General features: G+C 39.3%; 1 protein-coding gene across 1 annotated transcript; it reads left to right on the top strand.

Moving 5' to 3' along the window:
* Nucleotides 1–9046: 9046 nt before the first annotated feature.
* Nucleotides 9047–15452, top strand: LOC141605833 (AUGMIN subunit 8). The gene is made up of 6 exons (XM_074424742.1): nt 9047–10825; nt 11837–11956; nt 12408–12524; nt 12610–12699; nt 13499–13606; nt 14859–15452. Exons 1-6 carry the CDS (start codon nt 9536–9538, stop codon nt 14934–14936), a joined length of 1803 nt encoding a protein of 600 aa, XP_074280843.1. The 5' UTR covers nt 9047–9535; the 3' UTR covers nt 14937–15452.
* Nucleotides 15453–15683: the final 231 nt, after the last annotated feature.

Genomic DNA, 15683 nt, shown 5'->3' with positions numbered 1-15683 from the left:
GGAGATGTTCCAGGATCTGGGGATCATTTCTCCGTCCAGGGTCTGTGGCCTGTAGGCTCCCTGTCCTACTATTGAATCAATCAGGTAAGGTCCTTCCCATGCAGGAGCAAATTTGCCAACGTTTTTGTCTTTTGTATGTGGGAAGACTTTACGTAGGACTAAGTCTCCTTCCTTGAATACTCTGATGTTCACATTTTTATTGTAGCTTCTGGCTACTGTTTGGTGGTAAGAGGCTATTCTGATCTTGGCTTCATCTCTTAATTCTTCAGCCAGGGTCAGGCTATCTTGCAGTAGTGGCTTGTTTTCTTCTACGGTGTTCAGGCTGCTTCTGGTAGTTGGTACATGGATTTCTGCTGGGATCACTACTTCGCAGCCATAGACCAGGGAGTAAGGGGTCTGGCCTGTGGATGTTTTAGGTGTAGTTCTGTCAGCCGAGAGGACTAGAGGGAGTTCTTCAGCCCATCTGCCTTTTCTTCTCTTTAGTTTTTTCTTCAGGCAGCCGATTATCACTTTGTTGCTAGATTCAGCCTGGCCGTTGGCTTTTGGATAGCCTGGTGTAGAGGTCACTAGGTTGATATTTCATTGTGCATAGAAAGCCATTGTTCTTTTTCCCACAAACTGAGTGACATTGTCACAAACTATTTCTGAGGGGGTGCCATATCTACATATGATGTTTTGTTTGATGAATGATATGACATCTTCTCCTTGACTTGCCTGTATGAGTCAGCCTCTATCCACTTTGAAAAGTAATCAGTCATGGCTAACATGTAGACTTTTTGTCCTGGAGCTTGGGGTAGTTTGCCTACAATGTCCATTCCCCACTTCATGAATGGCCAGGGGGCTAAAATAGAACGTAGTAGCTCTGATGATTGATGAATGAATGGAGAGTGAAGTTGGCAGGCTTCACATTTTGAGCTGTAAGTTAGGCAGTCAGCCCTTAGGGTTGGCCAGAAGTAGCCTGTCCTTAGAACCTTGCTTGTCAGGCTTCTGCTGCCTTTGTGATTTCCACAGTATCCATCATGTATGTCTTCAATAACTTGTTTGGCTTCATGAGACTCCAGGTATCGCAGGTAAGGTCCAGCCCGAGACTTTTTAAATAAGGTGTTATTTATGATGGTATAGGTGGAAGCTTTAATTCTAAGGGCCCTTGCTTCATGCCTGTATTTGGGTAGGATCCCCTGTAAAAACCAGTCATAGTATGGTTTGGTCCAGGAGTTCGTGTCCTCAATGATGGGACAGATTTGGTTAGGTTTGTAATGGTCGGTTCGAGCAGGTGAACAATAGGTATCTTGTCAAATTTAGCAGGGCTGAAATTTGATCCCAGGCTGGCTAGGGCATCAGCCTGGGTGTTTAAGTCTCTTGGTATTTCATCAATGTCAAATGAACTAAACTTTTTGCAAAGGTTTTTGACATAGTCTAAATAAAGAATCATTTTGGAATCCTTTGCAGCGTAGGTTCCTTTGACTTGATTGGAAATTAAAAGTGAATCAGTTTCTACCTTGAGATTTTGCACGCTAAGATCTATACATACCTTGAGTTCGGCTATCAGGGCTTTCTATTTAGCTTCATTGTTTGTTGCTTTAAATTCACAACTGATAGCCTGAGCTATTAAATCCCCTTGTGGTGATTTTAGTACTAATCCTAGGCCAGTTCCTCTCATATTGGTTGCTCCATCTACGTGTAAGGTCCATTCCTAGCCTAATTTTTGGGTGTCTATATGATTGACCTCTTTTATGAGGTATGGTTCTAGGTTGGGACTGAATTCAGCCACAAAGTCTGCTAAAGCCTGGGATTTGATTGTTGTCCTAGGTTCAAAGGTTATGTCATAAGTACTGAGTTGTACTTACCATTTTGCCATTCTGCCTAAAAGTTCAGGTTTTCTGAGGATAGATTTGATAGACAGGTTGGTCCTGACAATTATTGGTTGACTCTCAAAGTAAGGTCTAAATTTTGTGCAGGATACAATTAATGCAAGTATGTATTTTTAAAGTAATCCATACTTTTTTTCTGCATCCAGGAGACTTTTACTTACATAATAAACGGGGTGTTATTGGCCTTCAACCTCCTTGGTCAAGACTCCACTTACTGCAGTCTCAGTGACTAATAGGTAAACCGTCAGGGGTTCTCCTTTGTTAGGTTTGGCCAGTAGTGGAGGAGTAGCTAGGTAAGTCTTTAATTCATGGAAGGTTGTTTCATGTTCAGGCATCCACTTGAATGACTTGTTCTTCCTGAGGAGGTCATAGAAGGATCTGCATCTTTCAGATGATCTGGATATGAATCTGTTCAGAGCTGCAACTCTTCCTGTTAACCTCTGGATATCTTTGACTGACTTAGGAGATTCTAACTCCAGGATGGCTTTTATTTGTTCTGGGCTGGCTTCAATCCCTCTTTTTGTCACCATGTATCCTAAGAATTTGCCTGAAGACACTCCAAAGTTGCATTTGGAGGGGTTGAGCATCATGTTGAATTCTTCCAAGATTTTAAAGGCTACTTCCAGGTCCTTCACGTGATTTTATGCCTTCTTTGACTTGACCACCATGTCATCTATGTAGACCTCCATTGTGTCACCAATTTGGTCCTTTAACATCATGTTGACCAGGAGTTGGTAGGTTGCCCCTGCATTTTTCAGGCCATAGGGCATTGCTGTGTAGCAATATATGCCCCTTTCCGTGATGAATGCAGTATTTTCCTGGTCATCTAGGTGCATTTTGATCTGGTTGAATCCACTTGAGGCATCCATAAATGTTAGTAGTTCATGTCCAACTGTAGCATCTACCATTGTATCAATGTGAGGGAGTGGGAATGGGTCTTTTGGACAGGCTTTGTTGAGATCTGTGTAGTCTACACAGACTCTCCACTTGCCATTCTTATTTTGCACCACGACCATGTTGGCCAGCCATTCAGGGTACATTACTTCCCTGATCATTCCCATGTCTAAGAGTTTGTCCACCTCTTCGTTAATGATTGTGTTGCGCTCAGGGGTAAACTTTCTCCTTTTCTGTTGTACAGGCTTAAAGGAAGTGTCAATATTGAGTTTATGGGTAATAATATTAGCATCTATGCCAGTCATATCAAAATGGGACCAGGCAAAACATGAAGACTTATTCTTGAGAAAACTTACTAGTTCTGGTCTGACATTATCACGGACATCAGATCCTACCAGTACATACCTGTCAGGGTACTCAGGGTCTAATACTACTTGATCTGTTTCCATTTGGGTTTCTGCCATATAAGTGCTCCTGACAGGGTACTGTAATTGCTATGCGGGAGACTTAACTGCCTTGGAAGGTTTTAATGATTCAGTGTAACATTCTTGGGCAGACTTTTGTTCACCTTTGATGGTTGTTATTCCCCATTCTGTTGGTATTTTGACGCACTGTTGGTAGATTGAAGGAATGGCTCTGACATTATGGATCCAGGGCCTGCCTAGGATTGCATTGTAGGATGAGAGGCAATCTAGGACTCCAAATCTTTCATATGATGAGACTCCTTTAACGTAGGTTGGCAGCTAGATCTCTCATATAGTGTTCTTGGTTTCACCACTGAATCCTACCAAGGCATTTGACTTCTTTATGATCTGGTTCTCATCGATCTTCATGGCTTTCAGGACATAAAGCATAATTAAATTGACTGAGCTACCACCATCTACTAGGATTCTCAGGACACGTGCAGTGCCAATTTGCATAATAATGACCAGGCCATCATGATGGATGTCCGAGATTCCCTGCATACCAGTAACCTCAAAAGTAATTTGAGGCAAATTTCTAGGTTTAAAAGGAGATTTCATTTTTTACTCCCTGGCTATTTTCTTTGTAGCTGAGCTAGTCAGGCCGCAAATCTCAGAACCTCCATTGATGAATTTGACTTCGTAGATGGGTGGTGTTGGGGGCAGGTCACATTGTGGTCTTTCCTGATCTTTTCTTGATCCGCCGTCTTCCCTGTTCTTTGATGGCATCAAATTTTTCAGGTAGCCTTTCTTTAGCAGGTAGGCCACTTGTCTGCGTAGACCCAGGCATTCTTATGTGGTATGTCCTATGTCCATGTGAAATTCATACCATCTTGTTGTGTCTTTCCTTGAGTTGGGATTGTCCGTCTTTTTGGGCCACTTGACAATGTCTCCCATATTGTCAAGCCTTTTGATCAATCCTGCAGTATCAACAGAGAAGTTATATTCCTGAATAGGTGGGTAAGTATAAGAGTTACCTCGTTGCTCGTGAGCATAGTTGACTTCTGATCTGTCAGGCCTGGTGTAGGGGGGTGGCCTGGAACTGCTTCCCCTGTGATTGGAGCTTTTTCTGTTAGATCTTTCATATCCTGAAGCACTGTAAGTGGTTTCAGCCTTGAAGCTTTTATCTTCTTCTAGTCTGATGTAGCCAATTGTCTTTTCCTGAATGTCTTCAAAAGTTAGGCAAGGTTTCATGGTCAGCTCGTCATAGAAATCGTTATCCAGTGGTAGTCCCTGCCTGAAAGCTTCCACAACTGTTCCAACATCACATCTGGGATTGATACTTTTTCTTTGTTAAATCTGGTCAAGAATGCTCTGATTGTCTTACCAGGCTTTTGCTTGATTCTGTATAGGTCGTTGGATCTCTTTTCGAGCTCTCTGCTGCTGGCGAACTGGTGGTTGAACGAGTTTATCAGATCTGCAAAGGACTTGATGCTTCCATTTGGCAGGTTTATGTACCATTGAAGGGCAGGTCCGGTCAGGGTTGTCCCAATGCCTTTGCACATACATACTTATCGTAGCTCACTGGGTATAGAGGCTGCCAACATTCTTTGTTTGTAGTAGGCTACATGGTTCTGAGGATCTGTAGTTCCATCATAGATTCTCATCGATGGTACCACAAACTTTTTAGGCAGATCTATCTTAGTTATCTCATCCACGAAGGGAGAGTCAGCGTAACTTTCAGGGTTGGCTTCCTCAATGCTTGCAGGTACTCCAGGGATCTTCTCAAATTTCTCATGGAGTTTCTGGATCTCCTGGAGCATGGCCATCATTATGGCTGCATTAGTTTGATCTGGGATGGCATCTTCATTTGGGATTTCTTCTGAGTCCGAATCAAGATCCCCTGCTTTGGATTTTGATGGAGTTGGAGTACCAAAGTTGGAGAAATCAATATTTCTGATGATTGAAGAGAATGGTGTTCCAGGCTGAATGTTCAATTTTGAGCCTGAAGCTTTATCTCCTAGCTTTTGCTTCATATTGGACTTTGATTCTTTCAGTTTCTGGACTTCAGCTTCAGTCTGGGCCATCTTTTGCTTCAGTTGCTGCATTTTCAGTTGTTGTTGTTTGGCGGCAGCCAGTTGTTGTTCTATATTGTCTCCAGTCATTTTTTGGAAAAGGTTTTTGTGTTGTTTGGGATTAGGTTTTTATTATTTTTGAGCTAGATGTCCCACGGTGGGCGCCAATTGTTTTAGCAGGATTTCACACGGAGATAAAGTCCTGCCAGGGATTTAATTGCAGGGCAATATAACTCAAATAATTAAGCCTGACTAGTACGGCTGATAACTTAAAGAATGAATAACAAAGTAAGACACAGAGATTTATACGTGGAAAAACCCTGGGAATAAGGAAAAAAAACCACGGGCACCAAGCCAGGAGGGATTGTTACTATCTTTTAGGGTATCCTGACAGGGAATGTGTATGTCAGGCTATAGGTAGTGAATAAATGCTTAACAATTATGCTTAAGTAGATTACAATGATAAATTGAGAGTGAGGATGAGTGAATAATAGATAATCCTCATTCCTTCTTCTGCCTTTCTATTTATATCTTGCAAATAACGGTCCTTTTGGGTTGTTTTGGATTTTCCTGGATAATAGCCCTCGTGCCCTATTTACCCGGAGGTAGTTGTTTGACTCTATCATCCGCCTGCCGCTATCTTTGCTCAGTCAACTGCTCCATACCCTTCGTATATTTTGTTGAATAGGTCTTCCATGAATGTAGGAGCCGTTTCTCTAGGTTTTAGTTGTACTTTAGTTGTTGCCTGACTTGTTCTGGTAGTACCTATCATACGGCTGGTGAGATATTCCTCCAGGCTTGGCCTGGATAGATAGCCTGGCCTGTCTTTCCCTCCTGGCTGGCACCTACTCAGGTATTATGTGCTTTGTATTGGTTTACTTTTGTTCAGGCTAAGCTTGGTGCTTTTTTGCCTGACTGTTGTCTTGTCAGGCAGGACAATTCTTGGCCCAACAATATCCGTCTTAAACCCCGCGACAGCCACCCCTTTTAGACGCCCAATACGCCACACGCGGTGGTCAACGACGGTCATGGTTGGTCCTACTAAAGTCACGACGGTCAACAACATCTACTAAGGTCAAGGGCGTAATTCACGGTGGTAACCCCATAACCCCCTTTCCCTTCTACTCCCTTCCACCACTGCCACCAATACCAACCGTCAACCACTTCCACCAACACCCACCGTCAACCACTTCCACCAACACAACCACAATCGGCGACGCCGGCGGTCCCTCATTCCGGCCCACTCACCGGCGCACTCACCGGCGCTCCACGCCACCCTTGCTTTCCATTCGGACTCACATCCCCAACCACTAAACACCACACCAACACCTTCAATAACTTTCTCACCCCACCGAAACTCCCTCCCTCGCCGGTTACCTCTCTTCCCCAACACCAGATCTTGTGTTTATTAGGGTGAGGGAGGAGTTTCGTGGGTGGTGGCTTATTTTTAATTGTTTGTGAGGCTTTGAGTTTTGGTGTCCGACAAGGGATAGGGGAACATCGAGGTGGTTGTCGGTGAGAAAACGACGATGGGCCGTCGGCGACGCTACTGTTGGTGGTCTCGGTGTGGGTAGTGGTGACAGGTGGTGCGTGATGGCGGTGGCAGGTGGTGGAGTTAGTTTTAATGGTGACGATTCCCTTTCTCTTTAATATCCAACCAAACAATAAAGGATATTAGGGGTGATCCCATACCTTTCTCCTTCTTACCCTTTCTTGATTTCATTCCCTTACCCTTTCCCGTACCAAACGCCCCCGAGTTTAGTTTTATGGTAAAAAAAATATTTTCATTAAAATACATAATTTTACTCAATTCTCTTTGATTAGTTTTCCATTTCATTTTTTTTGTTTTATATCAAATACAATGGGGGTGAAATGTTAAAAATAATGAGGTGTTGATTTAAAATTTATAAGAAATATCCTAAAAAATGAATACTTTATGTATACCGCGCATGCATGGCGCATGATCTATACTAGTTGGTAAATGTAACTACATTTAGATACTCAAAATTTGAATAAATGCACAAATACTACTATACAACCAGTTGTATAATAAGCATTGTACAACCCTATACATTAATCCGAGCTTATGTGTAATTTTTCTGAGTTTTGTAAGAGTTTATTTTTTTATGTTTAAGTGTGTGAGTTCAAAAACTTTACAAAGATAAATTTCGATTCTTTTAAACAAAACTCGAAAACTTTAGTACACAGCTCGGATTCTACATCATACAACTGCATACAACAGGTTGTATAATCTACTCATTGGAATAAATGGTACTCCCTCCGTTCCAATTATTTATTTGCCTTTGATTTAAATACTATTCACAAATAATAAACAAGGGAAGTAAATAATTAAGACGAAGGGTATCTAAGTACTATCAGTGTCTAGTTAATTATCTGATTTCACCTGAAGTGCAAATATAGATATATATTGTATATTGATGGTAGAGTTTCGTATCTTAAAGTTCATTTCTTCAAATGCCATATATCATTAACTAAACCAACTTAAAATTCACCATCATTAATTATCATCATCATAAATAAACAACCTTTAAATGTGCAAGCAATTAAGCAATAATTTGCTCATCACCTGTATTAATCCAAGCATAAAATGGTACCTCCAACCCCCACTAACTCTTACTTGAAAACATGTAACAACGTACTTGTAATTGCTTCGATTGAAAGTATGATTTCGTTGTCATGATTTCCCTCTCATTATTTTGGAGGGAAAGGGGGACAGGTCCAGTACATGGTGGATTTGTGATACAAAACAATAGTGAGGCAACCAGGCAAGGACTACACATAGTTTAAAACAAAATGGTATTTTAATTTAATGCTAACTACACTTGGATTTAAGTACAACTTATAAAGTTGATCAATCTTTTTCATATTTTTGTAAATAAAAACCTTGAATATGACCCTAGTCTAATTGACTTGGCCCAATTCATCGACTATACATTATCTTTAGATCATAACAATAACAATTAAAATATATTCAGACTTAAATATTGCCTAAAGAATATACTACAAAATATCTTAAACTTGAATAAACTTGAATCGTATAAAGGCTAAGTAATCAAATCTAGTTTTTGTGTATTTTTTATGCCCACAAAAAAAAAACTATTCCTCTGAAGTTTATCGCAATTGTTTCTTAAATTTTATACGCGAGACATCTCATTAGATCATCAAGATTTCAATAAATTCCTAAATAAGGGCAGTGTAGTTGCACTCTAGTGAGAGTGACAAAGCAATATTGATCTAAATCTAAAGTTTCAACATGAAAGACCGTGAGCTTGAAGAATGGATAATGTCTCAAGAGCCGTACTTAGGCTCATTTTACTTTAATATTAAAGATCATGTCAATCAAAAAATTTAACTGATAATTAAGGCTCAATCAATAGCTTAATATTGTAAAACAGCCCGGATTCAAAATCTCAAATTTTACTTATGAATTTGGGGCCTTATTGTAAGCGTCATACTCTTATAACATGTGAGAATTATAGCTCAAGCCAAAATTTAAATTAATGATCTAGGCCTAATTGATATACCATGTATCATTTAATATATAAACCAGCCAAAATTTACCCGATTAAATGATCATACCTGAATAACCCAACCAGATTGACTCGAGTTTGGCCAGTAACCTGAATTGACTCGGTCCAATATAACCCTACTAGAATGTTTATTATCACACTAATCATTATGCGATTATGCCTAAATAATTTGATAATAAGAGACCCGAACCTGACCCAAATGTTGTAAAATCAAGGTAGGAGAAATTGGATGATCCAACGCACCCACTTCAGTTAACCTGTACTGAACAGTGTCTAGTTTTGAGTCTCTTTTATTCATTCATCTCCCACCTTTCTCTCTCCTTAAACTATCCACCGTCCCTACATTATTTTGGGTTGCCCTTAACTATAGATGACCGTTGGTGTTCTACATTTTCAATTTTCAAGCATTTGATCTTTCTAATTTTAGTCTACATCTTCAACATTATTACCTCCTTATTTCCTCCAAACTTTGTTTATTTTATTCAAATTCAGTTATTCATCATCATCACCCAGATCTGGGTTATTATTCCTGTAAAACAATAAAGATTACATCTTTATTGCTTTTCTTTTTTCCTCTGTGTTTTCTGAATTATTTGCAGATTTTACACCTCTTCAAAAGGATCATCGTCTTTTACAAAAGCCTGCACATTATCATCACCATCACATTCTTATATTATTATTACTTCGTACTATATAATTTGATGATAATTTGATTAAAATTCCACCAATGTTGGATAATTTGGATGGATGTTTTTGAAGTTTTACAAGAATTACACAAAGAATCAACAACAAAAACAATACCAACAGTGGATACCTTACGCCGGCCGTTGATTCCGGCCGAAAGGAACAATCATGGAATCTCCGCTGCCAGGCGGTCTTCAACACCGACCTCGCGGTGGAGCCCGTCTCCGCGAGGAGTAAATAAATCAGCAGCAACAACAACAACGACAACAACCCAATTGGGTTCATCAAAGAGGGCATTTTCGGCGGAAAGAAAACGTCCCTCTACCCCTCCATCGCCGGCGGCGTCAGTCACCCCGGCGACGCCGGTTGGAGATACGGCAGTTGGGTCGGTGGTTTCGGTGTCGAAAAAGAACAATGGGAGTAAATTGCCAGAGGTGTTATGGCCATCAACAATGCGGTCACTTAGTGTTTCTTTTCAATCTGATAACATTTCAATTCCTGTTGTTAAAAAGGAGAAAGCTGTAATATCGGATCGTACGTTGAAACCGTCGTTAAACGTCGGCAGTGGGACGAGAAACCCGACTCCGGAGAGGAAACGGAGCCCGTTGAAGGGAAAGAATTCGACAACAAGCCGTCTTTCGGAGAATTCGAAACCGGTTGACGGAGTTGGAGGTGGAGTTCAGACTAGGTTGATTGATCAACACCGTTGGCCTAGTAGAAATGCTGGTAAATTATCTACTAGTATTTTAACTAAGAGCGTTGATCTTTCACATAATAATAATAATAACGGAGTTTCGACATTGAGAAGATTGTCACTTGATGGAATTCCTAGGAATTTGGTTAAAGTTCCAAATGATGCCGAAATCCCAAGAACTGGAATTGGGTATTCATCATTGAGGAGATTGTCACTTGATGGAATTCCTCGGAATTTGCAGAAAACATCAAGTGATGCTTCTCAACAATCAGAATTTGAGGATCATATTACTGCATTGGGATTGCGTGTCAAATTAGATGACTCAGAAAAAGGTGTCAGATCCAGGTGTGTGTCTGGATCAAGGCTGCCGTCACCGAGTAAGACCAAAGGTACGCCTAGTCCGTCCAAGACCAGACCGTCTACTCCGGTCAGAGGGACGAGTCCATCAAGGATTAGGCCGTCTAGCCCCACTAGACAACCTAGTAGTAGTCCTGCTTCAGTATTGAGTTTTGTGGCAGATATTAAGAAAGGCAAGAAAATTAACCAACTTGAAGATGCTCATCAGTTGAGATTGCTGTATAATAGGCAATTGCAATGGCGATTCGCTAATGCCAGAGCTGATTCCGCTTTGTACATTCAGAGACTTGACACAGAGGTTAAGATTTTTTTTTTATAATTTATTTTAGTTTTCCATAAATGTGTGTTTTATTTGTCTGTTGAGTTGAATTGCCTTAAAGTGAGATACTCCTGATTCCTGAAAGCATAGTATAATGTACTCCCTCTGTCCCGGTCATTTGTTGTCCTTTTCTCTATTGGGGTGTCTCAGTGAGTTGTTGTCCTTTCTATTTTAAGAATGAACTTGATGAGCAATTTGATCATTCACACTCAATTTGTTTCACTTGTCATTTAGTAATTGGCCAATTTCTCTTTCCTTGGTCTTTGTGCCAAAAACAAAGGGCAACAAATGACCGGGACGGAGGGAGTATATTTTTGCAAGTTGCATTAACTGTCCCTGGTTTTAATGGAAGAGAAGAATTTGAGATTAGGATAATTTGATGGCGGATTCAGAATACAGTAGCAATACTACATTCAATACTAGTTTGTTTCAACCTAATTTAAGAGAGGCAAAAAGAAAAAAAAAAACGCTCCTCGGAAATATCTCGTGTTGCCTTCAAGTGTGTCTTTTGTACAAGATGGAGCTAATGAGATGCATTACTATGCCATTTCCATTTTTCATTTCTTAGTGTTTTTTATATTATGCCCTCCGGTAGCCCCGTTACACCTAGCTTTTATTTCCTTGAATGTTAACCTCTTTAAAATCCAAGAAGTGGGTATTGTTATAGGAGTATTATTTTGATGATAAAAATTTGTTTCCAAAAATGGTGCACTACAACTTGTGAATGGAGGGCGCTCACCTTCACCTTGCGTCTTGAGGGAGGGTGCTCCCACGGGATTCCCTTCTTGGTGCGTCCTACGCCTTTTAAGTCAACATAACCTCTCTGCTCTATCATCTGTAACCTAGCTCTCTTCCGGCTCCATTAGGCATTATCTGTTCTTTAAGTGTAAATGTTATTGTCTTTTCTGTTTACAGCAAATTTAATGTCTGTCATGCTTGTGTACTGGCGCTATAACTGCATTATAAGTAAATATATTTTTAATAATGCAGCAAATTCTGTACAATGTCTCGGAGACAAATTTGGAGCTGTGGGATTCTGTGTTAAGGAAACGGATAGAGCTTCAGCGGGTTAATCTGGATCTCAAGCTCAATTTGGTGCTGAGAGAGCAAGTAAGTTGGCGTTGAAATTATTTGGTCATTTTCTTTGTGGTCTAAATTTCGATGAAGCCCTTCTCTGAATCTTTACACCCTTGAGAAGCGGAATTCGGTTTTACTGTGTTATGTGTTCATTAGGAGTCATTTTTTGTCTCTCGTAAGTTATATGGAGTAACTACTCTAGAATCTGTGTCGACTGAACTGCTAAGCAGGAGTTTGATCAGAATATGGACAGAAAGTATTGATTTCTGGTAGTTGGCAGATTTAACTGTGTAATGGTAAAGAGACCAGAAACTGATGCTGGTCTCTTCCAAATTGGAACTAGGATAAAATATTTAGCTGTGCCTTTATTTACCTGCTGATAGAATAGGAGTCCCATAGGACTAATAATATTTTTATATATTTGTAAACTTTTAAGTTATGGTTTCTCCCCTTGCTTTCAAATAATGATTTGCAAAAATTCTAGATGGCTTATCTCGAGGATTGGGATTTACTTGAGAAAGACCATTCCTCTTCCTTAAATGGAGCGATTGAAGATCTTGAAGCTAGTACCCTTCGGCTTCCAGTCACCGGAGGTGCAAAAGTATGGAATCTGTTAAAAGATAAAAAATTTAGTATTTTTCTTTTCATAATTATATACAGGCAATGATATTTTAAACTTTTTGTAGGCCGATATCGATTCACTGAAGGTTGTGGTCAGCTCTGCAGCTGATGTGATGCAGACAATGGGATCCTCCATCGGTTCTCTACTGTCAAAGGTGAGATACCTTCGTTAGATTTTTTTAGTTCACTGCGTGCGATAAATCAGTCTGAAAGTCTTGATAATTTGAAGAAGTTTTGCACGTCCTGCTATGAAATGAAGACTTTCTATTCTTAGATAAATATGAAAGTAACGTCGTGGTAGCAAGTAGTAACAAGCTTAGTTCTCATTATTTTGCTAAATATGTGTATGATTTGTACTTTCTTCTTCAATTTTCTGTGATGTTGTTTTCTGATAAGAACCTCCACATGCAAGTCTATTAAAGGTCCCCAAGCTGTTGTTTTGTTGGAACTAAACATGAAAATGTGTAATGAGAAGTTCTGATGCCTCGGTGTATCTCTTCCTACTTGAGTTAGACACATTTCCTTTTCTTTTGGCAGCATATATGGATACTAAGCTTATTTATTGTGCAAATGTGGTCCTTATTTCAATGATTCTTGCTTTTTTTTTTGTGCTGTACAATCCTACTTGATTTCTATTTAAGCGACGTGGTTTAATTGATTTATCTATAATAATAGCTGCAACAGATGTGTTAAATGTACATCAACTAAGGTGATTTTAATCCCTCTTGTGATAATTCCATTTTATCGCAAGACGAAACTCAACCTTTTGTCACAATTCTAAAATAGTGTTAAAGGAAAAAATCTGGAAGAGATATTGTCCACTATATTAGTGGATCAGCACAGTAAACAATATATAAATTGTATCCTTTTTTTTTTCAGTTTCTTTCAAGGCCTTAGTAAGTTATTACGCATGGTGCTTCGGTTGATTGTATCTTTGCATCTTATAAAATGTAGGCTGAAGAGATGAATGGCTTGGTGTCTGAACTTGCCGAATTAGCAGGACATGAAAGAGCCCTGATTAATCAGTGTGACACTTTACTGTCTTCATCAGCAGCCATGAAGGTGAGCCACGTGGCAGAAATATTTACTAATTAACATCTTCCTTTGAGTGTTGCAAATTCTGTGTTGATATTGCTGCCTAAAGTCCAACAACAAAAACATTACCCTAGTGTCGCAAGAGCTCCCGCTAAAATGGTGGGGTTCGGGTAAAAAGAAGCATGGCCACTAGTCAGTTCAGTAGGTCATTTTGTTTTACTTACTGCAGAACCAAGAATAGTGCGAGTCATTGGCTCCAATAGAAATGGAAATACTACCAAAAACCCAACATAACTAAAAAAATACCATTATACTGCTCTGCAATACTTCACTGGGATCTGCATAACCGTTATGTGATGATTAGATTCCACAATGTTCTCTCAACTTTTCAGTACAAGGGTCTTACCTCCAAGAGGTGCATTATAATTTCCATTGAGAGGGATGAGTGTTCATGGCGAGATTAAGTTGTGGCTTGCACATTAAAGTTCTAGCTTGCCTTGTGGTTGAAGCTCACGGTAGCTCACGACAACTACACTGATGGTTCTCATTTTCTTGAGCTTAATTTTTAATCGACCGAATCCCCTGATTGATCTTTTAATACATCTATAAGTTAACTTACGTTCCAACACTCGATTAAAAGTGAGATTATTACCTATTAAGTGATCCTCTTATCCTACCCCTATCAAAGAATAACATTCCATTAGAGTAGCACCTACTCCTAACCTTTAGCTTATCATATTGCATTATTACCTATTATCACAGCTAACCCCCCTTAGTTATCCTTTGAGTGTGTCTTTTCATACATTCGAATGTTACTTTATTTCTATTAATGCTTAAGCTGTTATGGATCATCAATGTAAAACTTTAACATGGCCGAAAGAACTAAAAAAGAAACAGGAGCATTTCTTTTTCACAAAATTAAATGGACTCTATTTAGAAATTTTTTCCCTCTACTTATAACATCACATCTTCTTGATTACCTCTACTATATAAAAATATCGGAAATTACATGCTAAAAAGTGAAAAAAAAAAAACCTATTGTGAATGCTTGATTCTGATTGCCGGTTTACCCCCCTTTCGATTTGTAACGATAACATGATTTTATTCTTATATGGGTTGTTTTTAACTTTTTTTACAAGTAAGTTTACTTTTGATTATGTCTGATGATGTATCAACAAGCTACCCCAATCATTCTCTTATGTACTTTTCTTTTCTTCCTGCTTTTTCTTACCTTCTTTATGATTGCCTGTGTTTAAAGCTTTTATGATGTCCTAACTAGGTAAAAGAATACAGTCTCAGGACGCAGCTAATACAGTCCCAGCAAGATTTGCCCAAGACAAACTTTCCTTTGTTTTAAGAGACTTCTTCTTAACCCTACTTGCATCAAAGCTAACTCGTTCCACTTTGCCACTTCCCGAGTCTTATAACATGGTACAAGTCTTGTAACATGTTAAATAGACTCGCCTGCAACTGTCGGGCACATGCAAATACGTGTTAATATGGGAAGAGAGAGAACACATTTCGGGCATGAAGCACCGTGTTGAAAGAAATTGAGCATCAATCACGCTCAAGTGAAGAGTTAAAGTAGCGTAGCTATATATATATAGAAATGTAATTAGTTCTCTCCCGTCTCGTCTTTTTTTTTGGGTTTTTTTTTTTGCATATATCTGTGCAATAGGTGATTTTTTTTAACTTCAGTTTTCTTCCTTACAAATGAGCAATTGAGCTCTGTTTTTCTCTACATGTAACTACATAATATGAAAAGAAAGGAAAAAAAAATGCTGAGAAAAGTAAGAAGCTTAAAATGAAAAGAATATAGAAAGCAAACGCACAGCCTCTTCTTTACTTGTACCATTTATTTCCTTCTTTTATACTCTCTTCCCCTTATAGTATAATGCACAAATTCTTATTTGAGACAGGCAAATTTATTGCAAGTTTGCGACGGGTAAGTGCTATCCATGTGGGTAAATAAGACAAAAGTCGAGTGCCTAGGAAGTAGCAATCTGTTTTCTTATCTACCCACATGGGTAGTACTTGACCCGTCGCAAGCTAGTGATGGATATGCCGCAGCCCGTCACAAGGGAGACTTGGCGGTTATAAAATA

This window comes from Silene latifolia, chromosome 10, assembly GCF_048544455.1.
Source record: "Silene latifolia isolate original U9 population chromosome 10, ASM4854445v1, whole genome shotgun sequence".
In the NCBI taxonomy this organism is placed as follows: domain Eukaryota; kingdom Viridiplantae; phylum Streptophyta; class Magnoliopsida; order Caryophyllales; family Caryophyllaceae; genus Silene; species Silene latifolia.
The sequence above is the reverse complement of the archived record's forward strand: the minus strand, read 5'-3'. Positions and strand labels throughout refer to the sequence as shown.

What these genes read in the sequence shown, in the direction of transcription:
- LOC141605833 (XM_074424742.1), top strand. Translation starts at nt 9,536, where the DNA reads ATGGATGTTTTTGAAGTTTTACAAGAATTACACAAAGAATCAACAACA. An exon ending in TTCAGAGACTTGACACAGAG is followed by an intron (nt 10,826 to 11,836) that starts GTTAAGATTTTT and finishes TTAATAATGCAG; the next exon opens with CAAATTCTGTACAATGTCTC. An exon ending in CTTCATCAGCAGCCATGAAG is followed by an intron (nt 13,607 to 14,858) that starts GTGAGCCACGTG and finishes TGTCCTAACTAG; the next exon opens with GTAAAAGAATACAGTCTCAG.